Below are 13,576 nucleotides of genomic sequence, written 5' to 3' on the forward strand. Positions count from 1 at the left end.
CTATCTCTCCCTTCTTCTCCCACACCCCCACCCCCTGGCTGACATACAGTGATGACTGAGCACCTGTCTGTGTTTTCGTGCCTGAGCTCTAGCCCCAGCCTCATCTCTCCCTAGCTAAGCCTGACCTTCTCTTCTAACTAGGGGACACATCCTCAGTTTTCTCATCAACAAGATGGGACCATAGTACCCACTCTGAGCTGAGTGGCTTATATGACATCATTCCCTTAGGGCAGTCTGAAGTAATGAAGAGCATCATCTGACCCCTCCTCCCCCTCAAGATTCATCTATGAGATGGGATCATTCTTTACGTCCATGTTCTGAGAAGACACCAGTGAGACACAAGAAGATCCCAGTGCCAGGCCTGAGACAGTGTTTCCCTGTAGCCCATTTTGCAAACTCAGAAGGTGGGGCTTGGGAGGGGCTTAGTGAAGAAATTATCAGAGAGCTAAGAAGAGTAGGTGGACAGAGTGTTCCTGGCCATGACAACAGGTCCCAGAAGCCAGTAGAGGGTGCAGAAGGTTGCAGGCTTCTGTGGGAGGGACCTGAGGGATTTGGGGCTCAGATCCGGATAGGACTGGAAAGGGATTCATATCACCAGGGAAAGAGGTTTGAGGGCCAGTGAGATGGCCCCTGAGAGCTTCCCTCTCCCCTCCCCATTATGGTTCAAATTATAGTAGGGGTAATGGCTTGTGACCAGCTTGGGCATTTGTCTCCTCCATTACCTCCCCGATGTCCAGCACAGCCCTTGGCATGTAGGAGGAGCACAGTCATCGGGTTAGTGGAGCAAATCAACAATAGTGCTCCCAAAGTAAAGCAAGGGGAGAACACAGAAGGCAGAACAGCCAGCGTAGCAACATACAGCATGTTCACGGCAGAACCAGACCAGATCCCATCTGTCTTGGCAGCCACTTGGGGACTCTCTCTACCCTTTCCTCTGTCTGAGTAGTTTGCACACGCTGTACCTCCCATGGCCTTCCCTATGCCCACCCCCAGGCCCTGTGGTGTCCCCTCTCACCTGTCCTCCTGGAAGCAGTGAGCGGCTGTTATGACCCAGCGGTCAGCGATGAGAGCCCCCCCACAGATGTGTCGACCCCGAATCTGGAGACTGGCCTGCCAGGGCCACTCACCCTCCGAGGACATGGCCCCGCCCACAATGCGGCTGGAGGGGCCCTGGAGGCCACAGTCTGGGGGTGGGAGGGGGTGGGGCAGGGCAGAGAAGGAGAGGGGAGGAAGAAAGGCTCGTAAGAAATGGAGAAGGAAAACACAGGAAAGTAGTGGAGAGGCAGGGTGGGGGAGATAGGCCCAGGAAAAGGTGATGGGACAGCTAAGCACAGAACAGACACATGGTGACATCCCACTCCTGCCTCCCTTGAGGGTTCCTGCCCCGCCCCCCAGGCCTGGCCTTCATGCAAGGCCCTGCCTACTAGGCTCACCACAGTGCTCCTCATCCGAGCCATCCCTGCAGTCTGCCTGCCCGTCACACTCGGGGTTGGGCTTCTTCACACAGCTCCGGTCCTCACACTGGAAAGTGAATGTCCCACAGGGCACTCCTGGGATGGAGGGGACCGGGCAGGCCACTGAAGGTGGGTCTCTGAGCAACCAGGGAGCCTTCCAAAGTGAGACCCAGAAAAAATGGCACCAGGAGAGGCCAGGAGACTAGGGAGGGCATCTGAGTCACACCAAAGGGTTTCCCAAGTCTCCCCTAGGGTCTCCTGACACCCCACATTCAGCCTGGCCTACTGATAGCAAGGTTGTGCTCCTTCTCTCAGACTAGAGCTGCTGCCTGGTCTAATGGAAGCACAGTTTTGGTTGCCAGGTCAGTGGATCAGTGTATGAGCAACTGATTGTGTGAAATAGAGGATGGGAAGGGTATGTCAGGAGCAAAGATGGAAGGGTGGATGATTAGTGAGTGGGTGGACGGACGGACGGATGTTAGGTAGCTGGGAAATAAATGGTTGGGTGGACGGACGGACGGATGTTAGATAACTAGGGAAATAAATGGTTGGGTGGATAGATAGATGAGTAGATGGTTGGTTGGCTGGATAGGTGGATGGATGGGTGGGTGGATGGGTGGGTGGGTGGATGGATGGATGGATGGATGGATGGATGGATGGATGGATGGATGGATGGACAGCCCTCCGAGCAGATAGCTGAGCATGCTGATGTATGCACAGTAGGCTGGTAGTATTTGGATAAGAAGACAGGGATCTTTGTAGCAGTAGGTGTTGCTGTGACCCCCTTTGATCTCCTTGGAGACCTCGGCAGGGTCTCTCTACCTTCTTGGCACTGCTCTTCGTCGCTACCATTGAGACAGTCGGGCTGCCGGTCACAGACTCTCGGCAGTGAGATGCACGTGCTGTCCTCTTGGCACTGGAACATGGCTCTGCAGACTGTGGGAGTAGAGGACAATGGTTGGAGGAGGGAACCAGGCTGGGCTTTACAGTGGCAGCAGTGCCCCCTGCATTACACGTGTCCACCATCACCCATCACAGTTCTATACACCGGTCTCACAGCAATCCTTGAAAGGCCCATTTCATTGATGGGTACAGCAGTGACTGATGGGCCTGAGGTCCCCAGAGATTCAGGGTCAAATATGAAATCTCTTCCCCTGATTCTCTCCTCAGACTGAGAATGGACAAGGCAGGTGGGGGGCATCACTGCCCAGATACCTTGATTCTCTGATCCTAGGTAATGACTCTAGGGGTCAGAAACCAGCATTTCCTGAGAGCCCTAGTCTGGGGACCAGTTTCTGCCTCAGGCTGGAGGGATGAGGCCCTCACCCAATTCAAGGAGAGTGATACAGGATTCCTACCCTGGACCCCAGTCCCCAAAAGCCTTAGCCCAGCAGTCATCCCTGCCTGGTCTGCGCTTGCGCTTGCTCTCTCTCTCTCTCTCTCTCTCTCTCTCTCTCTCTCTCTCTCTCTCTCTCTCGTTCTCTCCCCCTCCCACCCTCCCCCTCCCTCCTTCCCCCCCCCTTCTCGGTTATTTCCCAGAAGATAAATCAAGACAGACAGCTGGCACATTTGCTTATGAAGAAGGGTGAAATCTGGGCTGGGGGGGGGGGGTCACAGTGTGTCCCAGACACTTCCTCAGCGTGTGTGGCATGGGGGTTGGTTGGCTCTGGGGAGGCAACTTTTTCCCATTGCCATCCTGAGACAGTGCAGGAACCCTGGGTTCCTGGGTGCTCTCACAGGGAGGAACCACACGTGGGGTAGAATTAGTTCTGTGCAGAGAGAGAGGAGGGAAGGCATCAGGCTGCTTACCACAGTTCCTCTCATCCAGGCCGTTGGGGCAGTCCTTGATTCCGTCACAAGCAGGGACACACAATCCATTCACAGAGCAGAGGAACTCTCCAGGGCAGGCTGGGAGCCACAGGAGGCGGTGGACGAAGAAGGGTACAGTTAGGACACGTAGTATGAAATACTTGAGTTGTATCCTTACATGCACATGATTAGGTGCCCGTACAACAGCCCCTGGTGTCCATGACCCATGCACAGCTACATCCAGACAACACGCACACAAAGGGTACATGTAACTGCCTTCCCAGCACATAGAACTATATGCCATGTGCACACACGTGTACGAACACACACAGCACCCTCACTGTGGCCTAGCCTCATAAATATTTGTGCACATCTGGGGACTGCCAAGGGGCAGGGCACCCGCCCTCCACTGTACTCACGGTCTGATTGGTTGTACAAGCTGTAGTACACTTGCACACCCGGGCCTGTGAGGGAGATCTGGGAGGTGAAGTTGATGGTGATACCATCCGAGGCCACCACGGGGATCCTCTCAGCATATGGCTGCAGGGTACGGAAGCCACATAGCCTAGGAGTGACCAGGGATGGCTTAGACACATGGACTGGTTTCCCAGTCAAAAGAAGAAACAGCCTAGGTCCCTATGCACAGACAGGGTAAGGACCAGGCAGCCAGAAGCACCCACACTCTTATCTTTGCTTCTCTTTTGGGTGGCTGCTTAGCCCCAGAGTCATCTTCTGGAAAGGAGCTTGTTTATGTCACTTCCCTGTTCAAAAGCCTGCAGTGGCTCCCCATTGCCTGTGGGATAAAATTCAGTCCAGATTCTAACCCCAGTCAACCATAGGCTTTGAGAATCTGGCTAATTAAGAGCTTCCTCTGAGGAGGTCTCACTCTCCCTCCTTGTTCCATGAGGAAAAAGATCACTTCTGCCAACCTTCAATCTACAAAAAGCATCCATGTGTCTGCAGAGACGAGGACCTCAGCTGGCCAAATGTCTGGTAGACTCACCCTACACGAAACACAGTGGCCACCAAACAATATGGCAGGCACACTCAGCCCATGGGCGGAGATGACTGGGAAACTGCAAAGTGGAGCAAAAGTCTGGCCCCTCCAACCCAGTTCAGGGCAGGAGGAGCTCTGGAGATGTAGGCTTGCATCTGTAACCTACACCCATGAGTAGTTCTTAAAGCACAGTCCAGAGACCCCTGAGAGACTAAAAGTCGGCTCTGTGGTGACACTCTAATCCCGTTTGACCCTCCCTCCCCCCTCTCTCACAACTTTCCAGCTAGGTAACTGGTTGGTGCCCCATAACTGAGGGCAGATGGGTGTGTGAAGGTACCAGGCCTGCTCTATTAAGCCAGTTATTAAAGAATCTGCAAACGATTTGAAGGGTCCATATTTGTGTCACTAGACGTTGGGATGTCCCATTGTTTCAAGGCAAATTAAGGGGTCCTGAAAAGGAATTGTTTTTCTGAGCCCCAGAATCCCAACAGCCAAGCTGCTCGTCAAAGAAAGGATCGCCACCAGGGGGCGCACGGAGCAAACCTAGGTCTTTGTCCTCTTCATCTTTGTCCCCCACCCCCACCCCGCGCCCTTTTTCAAGCCAAGGAAACGTGGGCTCCCAGTGAATAAAAAGATAGAATCCTGTATTGTTATCCTCAGAGAACAGCCGCAGGAAGTGGGCAGGACATTTGGGAAATGTGATTTTTTTTAAATGTTATTTACATTAAAGCATGCATTTTAAAGAAATCACAGTAGTTTCCTCTTATGCGTGGGAGACATTCCCAGATCCCCGTGGACACCAGAAATCCCAGGCCGCGGCAAACACTATCTATACTACGCTCTGCTCATACACATCTGTTGACGTTAAGTCTCTCTTTTGTAAATTGGCTTCTAAAAGAAAGCGGTAGCTAATGAAACCGATTCACTTCTGGAATTTTCCACTTAACTATTTTCCGATCACAGATTACCATGAGAAACTGAGAGGGAACTGATGAAGTACACATTTCTGAACTAATCAGGTTTAACTCCTGACACAGGAATTTAACCCGCAAGTGCTGGTCTGTGTAAAAAGAAAAAAAAAGCCTTGGAGAGGAGAATGGAGGGGAGGGAGAGTCAGAGCCTAACCGCCCTTGACAGATGAGATTGCCACTAGGGGGCGCCCTGGAGCAAGCCCAGCCCCTTTCAAGCTAAGAGGAACCCTATTGATCCATGAGGGTGTTATTATAAATATATAAACTCGGGTTATGGTTACGATAAACTTATGGTTATCATGCATTGCCTTCCTAGGGAAGGGCCCCAAGAAGCATCCCAGAACAAAAGTAAGATTCGGGCATACAGCATATGTTCCCAGGTGTGGCCCTCCAAGTTTCTGACCCCTCCATTCCTCCTGTCCTCACCTCAGCAGCTAAGTGCTGGAGTCAGAAGGTGCTGGGGCACCATGTGGCCTGCCTTGCTCCCCCACTCCACCCTGAAAGTTTGGGGTGGGGGGGCGGAGTGGTCTCGGGCCTCATCCAGATGCACAGTGAGTACCTGTCAATCTGGCACATCAGGAGCTTCCCACAGAGGAGTTGGAGAGATGCTGGGTGGATGGGTGGATGGGCGGAAGCATGGGCGGGAGAAAAGGAGCAGGGAGGGGCCAGGCCTCAATTCAGACGTGGCTTTTTCTAAAGACAAGCTGAGGACAGAGGGCCTGCTCTGTAGTGGCTAGAATATTTGACGAGCACTGCAGAGCTGGGCTCCACTTAACTTTGCCACCAGACAAGTTCTGTGACTTCAGCAAACTTCAGGCCTCAGTAAGTGGTGGCCGCACTGTAGTCAGGAGAGAGCCATCCTCTGCCCCTACCTCCTTGCAGATATTTCAGAGGATCTGGAAAAATGGTTTGGGGCACAGCACCTGACACTGGGTGACTGCAGGTGGCACTAGTCTTCAGGGCCTTGGAGAAACAAAGACCATTTAGAGCCAGGCCAAGCTACAGGGGCGGCCATGGGCCTCTGGAGCCTGTAGCTCTGCCTTATCTCATGACTGGGAGTTAGCAGAAAGGGTCAGGCAGGTCACAGGAGAGTGACATCACGGGAGAGGAAATGTGGGCAGGTTCCTGGAAGGGGGGAAGCCAGCACTGCGGTAGCGCCCAGCAATGAGGTTCTGCGAAACCCAGCAGCAAGCAGCTAGATCTTAAAAGGACAAGAGCCCTCACCACCTGCAGGCCACTGGAGGGCAAGAGGACACCGCCAGGACAGCAAGACAGCAGGCAGATCTGGGAGAAAAGAAAATGGACAGACAGGGTGGGGACCAAGGGTGCCCAGCCAGGGGAAGAGCCTCTTGTCACTAGACTGGCACTGGGAGCAGGGTTTAAGCCATCTCTCCCCTGTCCCCATCAATTGCTGGACCAAAGGACCTGGTCTCCCTCTCCCCTCCTTCATCTCTCAGGCCCCTGCTACCCACACAGCAGATTTTCCAGGACACACTCTTCAGAGAATTTCCCAACAATGACGTTATCTCTATCAGCCCACAGTAACCGGAGGAGACCAGGCCCCAGGCCTCTGTCGTATACTTCCCATCAAGCCCTACCTTCCACCAGGCACTGTATGGGGCAAGGAATTGGTTCTCTACTAGGGGACCTCTCACTGCCAGGCAGGTGCCCAGGCTGGTAATAGCTCTACTGAGAAATGACAGCCTTCACAGGCTGCCTGGAGTCTTCATGAGGAAACACCACACAGCTGAGCACTCTCCCCCCCACCCTCTCTCTCCCTCTCCCTTTCCCTCTCAACACACACATACACACACACACACACACAGAAACAGAGAGAGAGAGAGAGAGAGAGAGAACACACACAGAGAGAGAACACACAGAGAGAGAGAGAACACAGAGAGAGAGACAGAGAGAGAAAGAGAGAGAACGTGCTGGCCGGTCATGCTTGGGGTGGGGGTGGAGGGGCTGCCTGAGCTCAGTGATGATGTCACAAGCCACAGGGGCTTTTAGCAAATGACTCAGCCTCTGAGCCTCAGGCTTCCCACAAGCTGTGAGGTTTGTCCAACAAGTCCCTGAAATCCATACTTGAAACCAAAATCCATGCTTGGATCTCCAAATGCTAATGGTATTTAGAGGAAGGACATTTGAGGAAGTGATCGGGTCAGGGGCTGCACCTGCTGAATGCATTAATTAGTCTAGCAGACAAAGGAATAGAAGCCATGACGGGTGGCCTCAAGCCCGTTTGTCCCTGCCTCATCTCAAGACACCCTCTGCCACGTTATGACTCAGCAGAAAGCCAGATTCTTAGATCTTGCTCTTAGATTTCCAGCCTTCACAACAAGGAGCTAAGCAAACCTCTATTCTTTATAAACCACTCTGCCTTGGCGATTTTGTTACAGCCACAGAAGCAGGTAGGGACAGGGTCTAGTATACCTCCCTTGCTAGACGGTGGGGAGCACATAGTCCATTTTCCTTGCCTGTGTGGCACAGAGTATGAGTCAGTTAGCAATTGTTGGTACCTTCTTCACCCACCATCTTATTTAGTCCTCTGCAGAAGTGGTCTGTTTTGTGCCCTTTGCTTTGTTTGTTTCTATGTGATAGAAAAGCACTCTTATTTGGGACAACAGCTCTGTGGAGGTCAAGGAATGACTTCCTGGAGTCAGTTCCTCCCTTCCACCCTGTTGGTCCCAGGGACTGAACTCAGATCCTCAAACTTGGCAGCAAGCCTCTTTACCCATTCAGCCATCTTGCATGCCCATTGCTTTTTTTTTTTTTTTTTTAATGACTGCTACTGGGGGCTACGGGGTGGAGGCCAGGAATTGTAAAATGTTAGGTGAGCACTTCATCCTCAGAGCCCATCCGAGCCTCAGCATAAGCAGAAAAGTTCCTGAGGCTGGGTGAGGTAAGTTTTGCCTAAGAAGGAAACAGGGGAGTCAGGATTTGAACCCCAGTCTTCCTGCCTGTAGCTGACCACCGTTGGGAGGGGCTCTACTGTGACCCGTCTGAGTTACCCCAGTGAACTTGGTGCTCGTGTTGAGCACTGAGCTCTGCGACCCACAGCGTTTGGCACAGAGCCAGCCTAGACTAATGGGATAGCCTTGGGCACAGGCTGTTCTCTCTCCCTCTGGCCTCTCAGAGATAGTGATGACACCCAGAGAGGGGTCATGCCTGAAAACGCAGCACCTTCATTCATGTCTGGTCATTGGCCAATGCCAGCATTCCCTGGGCTCTGATGTGGAAATGAGAGGCCAGCACTCCTGGCGTGGTGACCTGTGAAGAAGGTCACCCATGACAACACCTGTCCCCATGAGGACCTTCTGATCCCTAGGTGTCTCAGGTTTATGTCACAGAGTGGCCACTTACTACAACAGCACTGACCCACATCACACCATGGATATTTTACCTCCTTTTTGTCACTGTCCCCAACAAATAGGAAAAAGAAGCTTTGTCACTCCCTGCCACCCTCTATCTAGGATAAGATCAACCAACAAGCAAATGGGGCTAAGCAGTATCGTCAGTTGCTGGCCATAGGGGACTGTCCATCTTCATCCTCCTGGCTAGTCTCTCCCCCCGTCCCCCGACACACACACACACACACACACACACACACACACACACACACACACACACACACCTCACTTCACAGCTCCCTCTGTCCCCTGCATGTTCTTAGCCACGAGACCAAGCAAACAGGTGGATGCTGCAGGGAGCAGAAATGCACAGGGTGACCCAAGGGCTGCTGTCCCTGTGGAAGCCAGTGGCAGCAAAGACAATGGTGTCCTCTGGCTGTAGGGGAGTGGGAGAAAGGTCAACAGTGCCTCCATGTGCTCTCAAGTGTCCTGCGGACTGTTCCCACAGTTGGTGGAGCCGTGTTAGGGTGCCCTGTGCCCCATCCCCACAGTTAGTGGAGCCATATGGTTCCAGACGCCAAGGCAGCTCCACCATTTACCCTAACTGGGATGGACAGGATGAGAGGAGGCCCGCTGAGGCCTGCTGGACATCGGGAGAAGCAGGGGCTGGATTAGGGGTGGGCAGAACAGGAGGCACAGTCAGGAGAGGCTTTGCCGGCTTCAGCCTCCACTCACTCTCCTTGGCTACCTCCCAGGGCCAGCTTGGGTTGGGGCTTGGTCCTCATGATGGGGAAGGGGAAGGCTACCTCCTGTTCTGGATCATCCACTGGCCCTGAGTACATAGTAGGTTGTACTTCTGCCTCCTCAGTGCATAGGCGTCAAACCAGAGTGCCAAGCCATAGTCCAGAGAGGGAACCTGGGAAAGAGTGGGCAAGCCTGTGTCACACAGCAGGTATGGGTGAGCTGGGGCACCTGCCTGCTCAGATATGCAAGCCCCCACCTCCCACTTTGCACTTAGCCTATGAGGACTTGGGGTGTTGCCCCTCCTGCCCCAGGTGCTGAAGCCCTACGGATTGCTCTGGGCAGAGGGCAGGCTGCAGGTGGAATGAACCTCACCGTGAGATGCCAGGAGCAGTGGGTACTGGGCGAGTAGTAACTGGGGTAGTAGGGTGTACGGAGGAAGCCCTGTGGATCCAGCCGGCCTTCCAGGGTCAGGTTCACCTGGCAGTCTGAATCCAAGAACAGGTATCAGGCTGGGTCCCTTGGCCCTCCCCATAGTGCCTCACTGCACCTACCAACAGCAAGCTCGGAGCCCAACATGACTATGTAAGTGTGCCTCAGTTTCCACATCCACAAAATGGGGAAAAGAGTACAGATGCAGTGAACACAGCATGTTCCATCCACTGAGTGACAAGCATACTGGAGGGAGGACTGCTGCCTTAGCAAAGAGGGAGGGTCGGAGGGCATAACTCCATGCTAGAGCATTGCTTAACACATGTGAAGGCCCTGAGGTCCATCCCAGCAACACACACATATACAGGCACACACACACATGCACACAGACACACATGCACACACAGATACATATGCATACAAACATGTACACACAACCACCACCCACCCACACCACACTATACAGATACTACATACACATAAAACACAACACATACACACATGTACACGTGCACACACACACACACACACACACACACACACACACACACTGATGAGAGTTACAGGAGAGGAGGGAGGCTTGGCCAAGTCACTCAGGAAGAGGCTCAGGAGTAGTGACCTTGAATTCTCAGGTCATCTCCCTAGGGTCCAGAACCCCTAACCCTTCCTTGGTTCTTCCTGGAGACCGTGATGCCTGAGAACCCAAGAGAACACTGGTTGTCACACCGTGCAGGGCCAGCTGCAGTTCTGTGGAGAGCCCAGGGCTGACCCAGGAGAGTAAGAGGAAAGCATCAGACACCTTCAGGGGAAATGCAGCCATAAAGAGAAGCAGCTCTAAGGAGGCCCCAAACCCTACCCCAGGCAGGGTCCTCAAGTTAATTCTGCTAACCCGGAGGACAGCGAGGGGGCAGGGAGGGCTGCGATGGGAAGTGAGAGGCAGGAAGAATGACTGAGTCTGGGGATGAGCCAAGACCTCCTGAGGGTCTGCCAGGACACCTTTGCTGGGGGGGGCTGCCAGGACACCTTTGCTGGGGGGCTGCCAGGACCCTGAGGGGAGGGAGGGTATGGAGAACGGGGAAGAGGGGTAGGAAAGGAAGGGACTGCTGCACATTGAAGACTTTCAGAGTCATTCTATCACTGCCAATAGGGCAGAGAAGGCATAGGGCATGCCACCAGAGCCCAGGGCTCCTGTCTGTGTCCCCCTCTATCCTTGGGGACCCTCACCCTGGAAGGCCACAGACTTCACTGAGAGCAGAAAAGGGTCATAGAAGCTATGCAAGCCCTTCTTCCACACCACGGCCATGACAGAGCCCGACGCCAGCACCTCCATCACGGGTTCCTGGCGGCTGCACCCATAGACCCTGGTGGAACAGAAAAGAGTAGAAGACACCATGATCCAAGAGACACAGAAATGACACCACCTTGTCCCCCAGGCATCAAAGGCCTAACTCAGCACTGCTTGTCCCATTCCTGCAGAGCCTTCCAGGTTCAGCACTCCTATGTCCATCTAGGAGGAGATGGTCAGCATCCTAGATGGCTGTCTATCTTCAATATTGTCTATATCACAAAACGGTGAGCAAGAGTATATACCCATTTTACAGATGTGAAAAACTGAGGTTCAGAAGGGCAAACACTTCATTTTAAGGCACACAGCTAGGATGCAGCAGAGTGCTGGTTGAAATACCAGACTGCTGCCAGATTCTAGAATGTTCTAACAAGCCATGTGCCCTCCCTGAGTTGACCTTAGAGGCCACCCACAGCTGGTTAGTTACATTCAGATGGGGAAACTGAGGCTCTGAAAGGGAATGGAGACCACTGCTTGGCACACAACCTTGTAGCCTCCCCTTCCACTGCCCTCCACAGTAGCCTTATGGGGCTGAGGGCTGAGGCTGCTACTCCTGGTCTCAACTTGTAAAGTGAGGCCTTTGACCCTGGGTCTCCCTCAGCCCTTCAGGGAGGACTCACGAGGTGATAAGTCTCTTCTCCAGGGGCCCAGCTGCGTCGTACATCGCCACCCTGTCTCTGCAATCAACCCGAGTCCACTCTAGCTGCACTTTGAGCATGAGGTCCTCGGGCCCCTGCAGGTGCCACAGGCAGCTAGTGGTCTGCTGGTCGGGCCCCCTCAACCGGAGGACCTGGCCCGGGTTCACGTAGCTGTAGCGGTAACAGCCTGCAGGTGGAAAGGGACAGAGCCCTTAGCTAGGAAGAGAGACTGGGAATGGCCACAAAGCCTTCTCCAGCCATGGTAGAGGCAGGGAGGAGAGGGGCTGGTCCAGATTGGGCACCCACCTTCCTTCCCCCTGTAGCTTCCCTGCCCAGCTTCTGACTCATGCACTCATTCAACCACTTAACAAACTCACAGAGCCCAGGGGGCCAGGATGAGTGTCCCACAGATAGTGCAGAAGATGAAGGTCTTGGACCCAGCCCAAGGAGTATGGGTGGCAAGGAGGATCACATCTTGAGCAGAGAGGCTGGGGGGGGGGAGCTTTGCAGAATCTTATCACAGAGCAGGCATTACAGGAGGACAAGGTAGGGATAAGAAGGCAGGTCCAGATCACATTGGGACCAGCACTGCCCTGTGGCAGTAGGGAGCCGAAGAAGGTTAGGCCGAGTGAGGCTATATAGTCTGGCACAGGTCCCCCTGAGTGACACTGAGCAGATGGAAAAACCAGCCAGTTGGCTGCCTCATCCACCCAGAAGAATTAAAGGGCCGGTGCCAAACACGCAGGGCTTCCCTGCCTTAGCATCTCTCTGGACACTTTCTACACTGGAAGACTGGCTTTCCCATCTGTATACTAAGGACAGTGGCCCACACTCACGGGGCTGCCACAGGCTGGGAACAGTACATGCTGGGACACAGCATAGAGCCAGAAATGCCATAAGCATTGAATAAAAGCAATGTGTCAGGGTTGGAGAGATGGCTCAGTGGTTGAGGGCACTGACTGCTCTTCCAGGGGTTCTGAGTTCAAATCCCGGCAACCACATGGTGGCTTACAACCATCTGTAATGGGATCTGATGCCCTCTTCTGGTGTGTCTGGGGACAGCTACAGTGTACTCATAAATAAAATGAATAAATCTTTTTTTTTCTTTTTTTCGGAGCTGGGGACTGAACCCAGGGCCTTGTGCTTGCTAGGCAAGCGCTTTACCACTGAGTTAAATCCCCAACCCTGAATAAATCTTAAAAAAAAAAAAAAGCAATGTGTCTTCCCATGACTCTAAGGAAAGAGGAATAGTTGAGGGGAAAGCTTGGTGGCTTGTCACCCCACGGCTGTCCCTTGTGGCTGGCAACAGCTACCCTCATTTCATTTCACAACTCCTTTTGCGTCTCACCAGACCCCACACCCCAGGACACCCTTCCATTAAACTCAACTTAATTTAATACATTTAGTTTCCTTATTAAGCATAATACATTGAGTGCGCTTATAAAATTTAATTTACTTAAAGCTCGTTTAATCTGTGAGCTTGGATGTCATGCCAGAGCCAGCATAGCTCCAGAATACCCATTAAGCCTGGCCTTCAGCTTCCTGAAGCAGGAAGGCCAGGCACTCTGCCAGCAGGCTCGGGGAATCTAGGACTGAACCACAGATCAGCAGAGTGTGGGGACAGAGGCTGTTAGTACCATCCTGGCACCAACCTGCATCAGCTGTGTGACCCTGGCCAGTAGCTTATCCACCCTGAGTTCTGGCAAGCATAAACATAACCCTCGCCCTATCCTCTGCTTGGTGCTGAGGGCCAGGAGAGGTCTGCTCCCTCTCCTGCCCTGCCAGCCAGACTCCAGTGGGACACGTACGTCCTGGGCACGGAGGCTGCCCAGGCATCTG

The 13,576-nt window shown here is 53.3% G+C and overlaps 2 protein-coding genes across 5 annotated transcripts in view; one reads left to right on the forward strand and one right to left on the reverse strand.

Moving 5' to 3' along the window:
* Positions 1-13,576, forward strand: part of Kctd17 (potassium channel tetramerization domain containing 17) — a 32,314-nt gene that overhangs the window by 14,863 nt on the left and 3,875 nt on the right. Inside the window, exon 6 of one of the 2 annotated variants that reach the window (XM_039078955.2) lies at positions 229-1,016. The exons of the other annotated variant lie outside the window; for it this stretch is intronic. Coding sequence (XP_038934883.1) covers positions 229-243 — 15 coding nt within the window. The 3' untranslated portion in view covers positions 244-1,016. Of the gene's footprint in view, positions 1-228; positions 1,017-13,576 lie in introns of those variants that run through there. 2 annotated transcript variants of the gene reach the window in all.
* Tmprss6 (transmembrane serine protease 6) overlaps positions 1-13,576 on the reverse strand; it is a 30,624-nt gene that overhangs the window by 2,915 nt on the left and 14,133 nt on the right. For all 3 annotated transcript variants that reach the window (XM_006241996.5, XM_006241995.5, NM_001130556.1), the window contains exons 7-15: positions 11,720-11,924; positions 10,979-11,115; positions 9,698-9,810; positions 9,388-9,497; positions 3,683-3,828; positions 3,264-3,362; positions 2,277-2,390; positions 1,434-1,550; positions 1,016-1,184 (exon numbers count right to left, since the gene is read on the reverse strand). In XM_006241996.5, the coding sequence (XP_006242058.1) occupies positions 1,016-1,184; positions 1,434-1,550; positions 2,277-2,390; positions 3,264-3,362; positions 3,683-3,828; positions 9,388-9,497; positions 9,698-9,810; positions 10,979-11,115; positions 11,720-11,924 (1,210 nt within the window). The remainder of the gene's footprint in view (positions 1-1,015; positions 1,185-1,433; positions 1,551-2,276; positions 2,391-3,263; positions 3,363-3,682; positions 3,829-9,387; positions 9,498-9,697; positions 9,811-10,978; positions 11,116-11,719; positions 11,925-13,576) is intronic.

The sequence above is a fragment of the Rattus norvegicus genome, chromosome 7 (genome assembly GCF_036323735.1).
Source record: "Rattus norvegicus strain BN/NHsdMcwi chromosome 7, GRCr8, whole genome shotgun sequence".
Taxonomy (NCBI): Eukaryota; Metazoa; Chordata; class Mammalia; order Rodentia; family Muridae; genus Rattus; species Rattus norvegicus.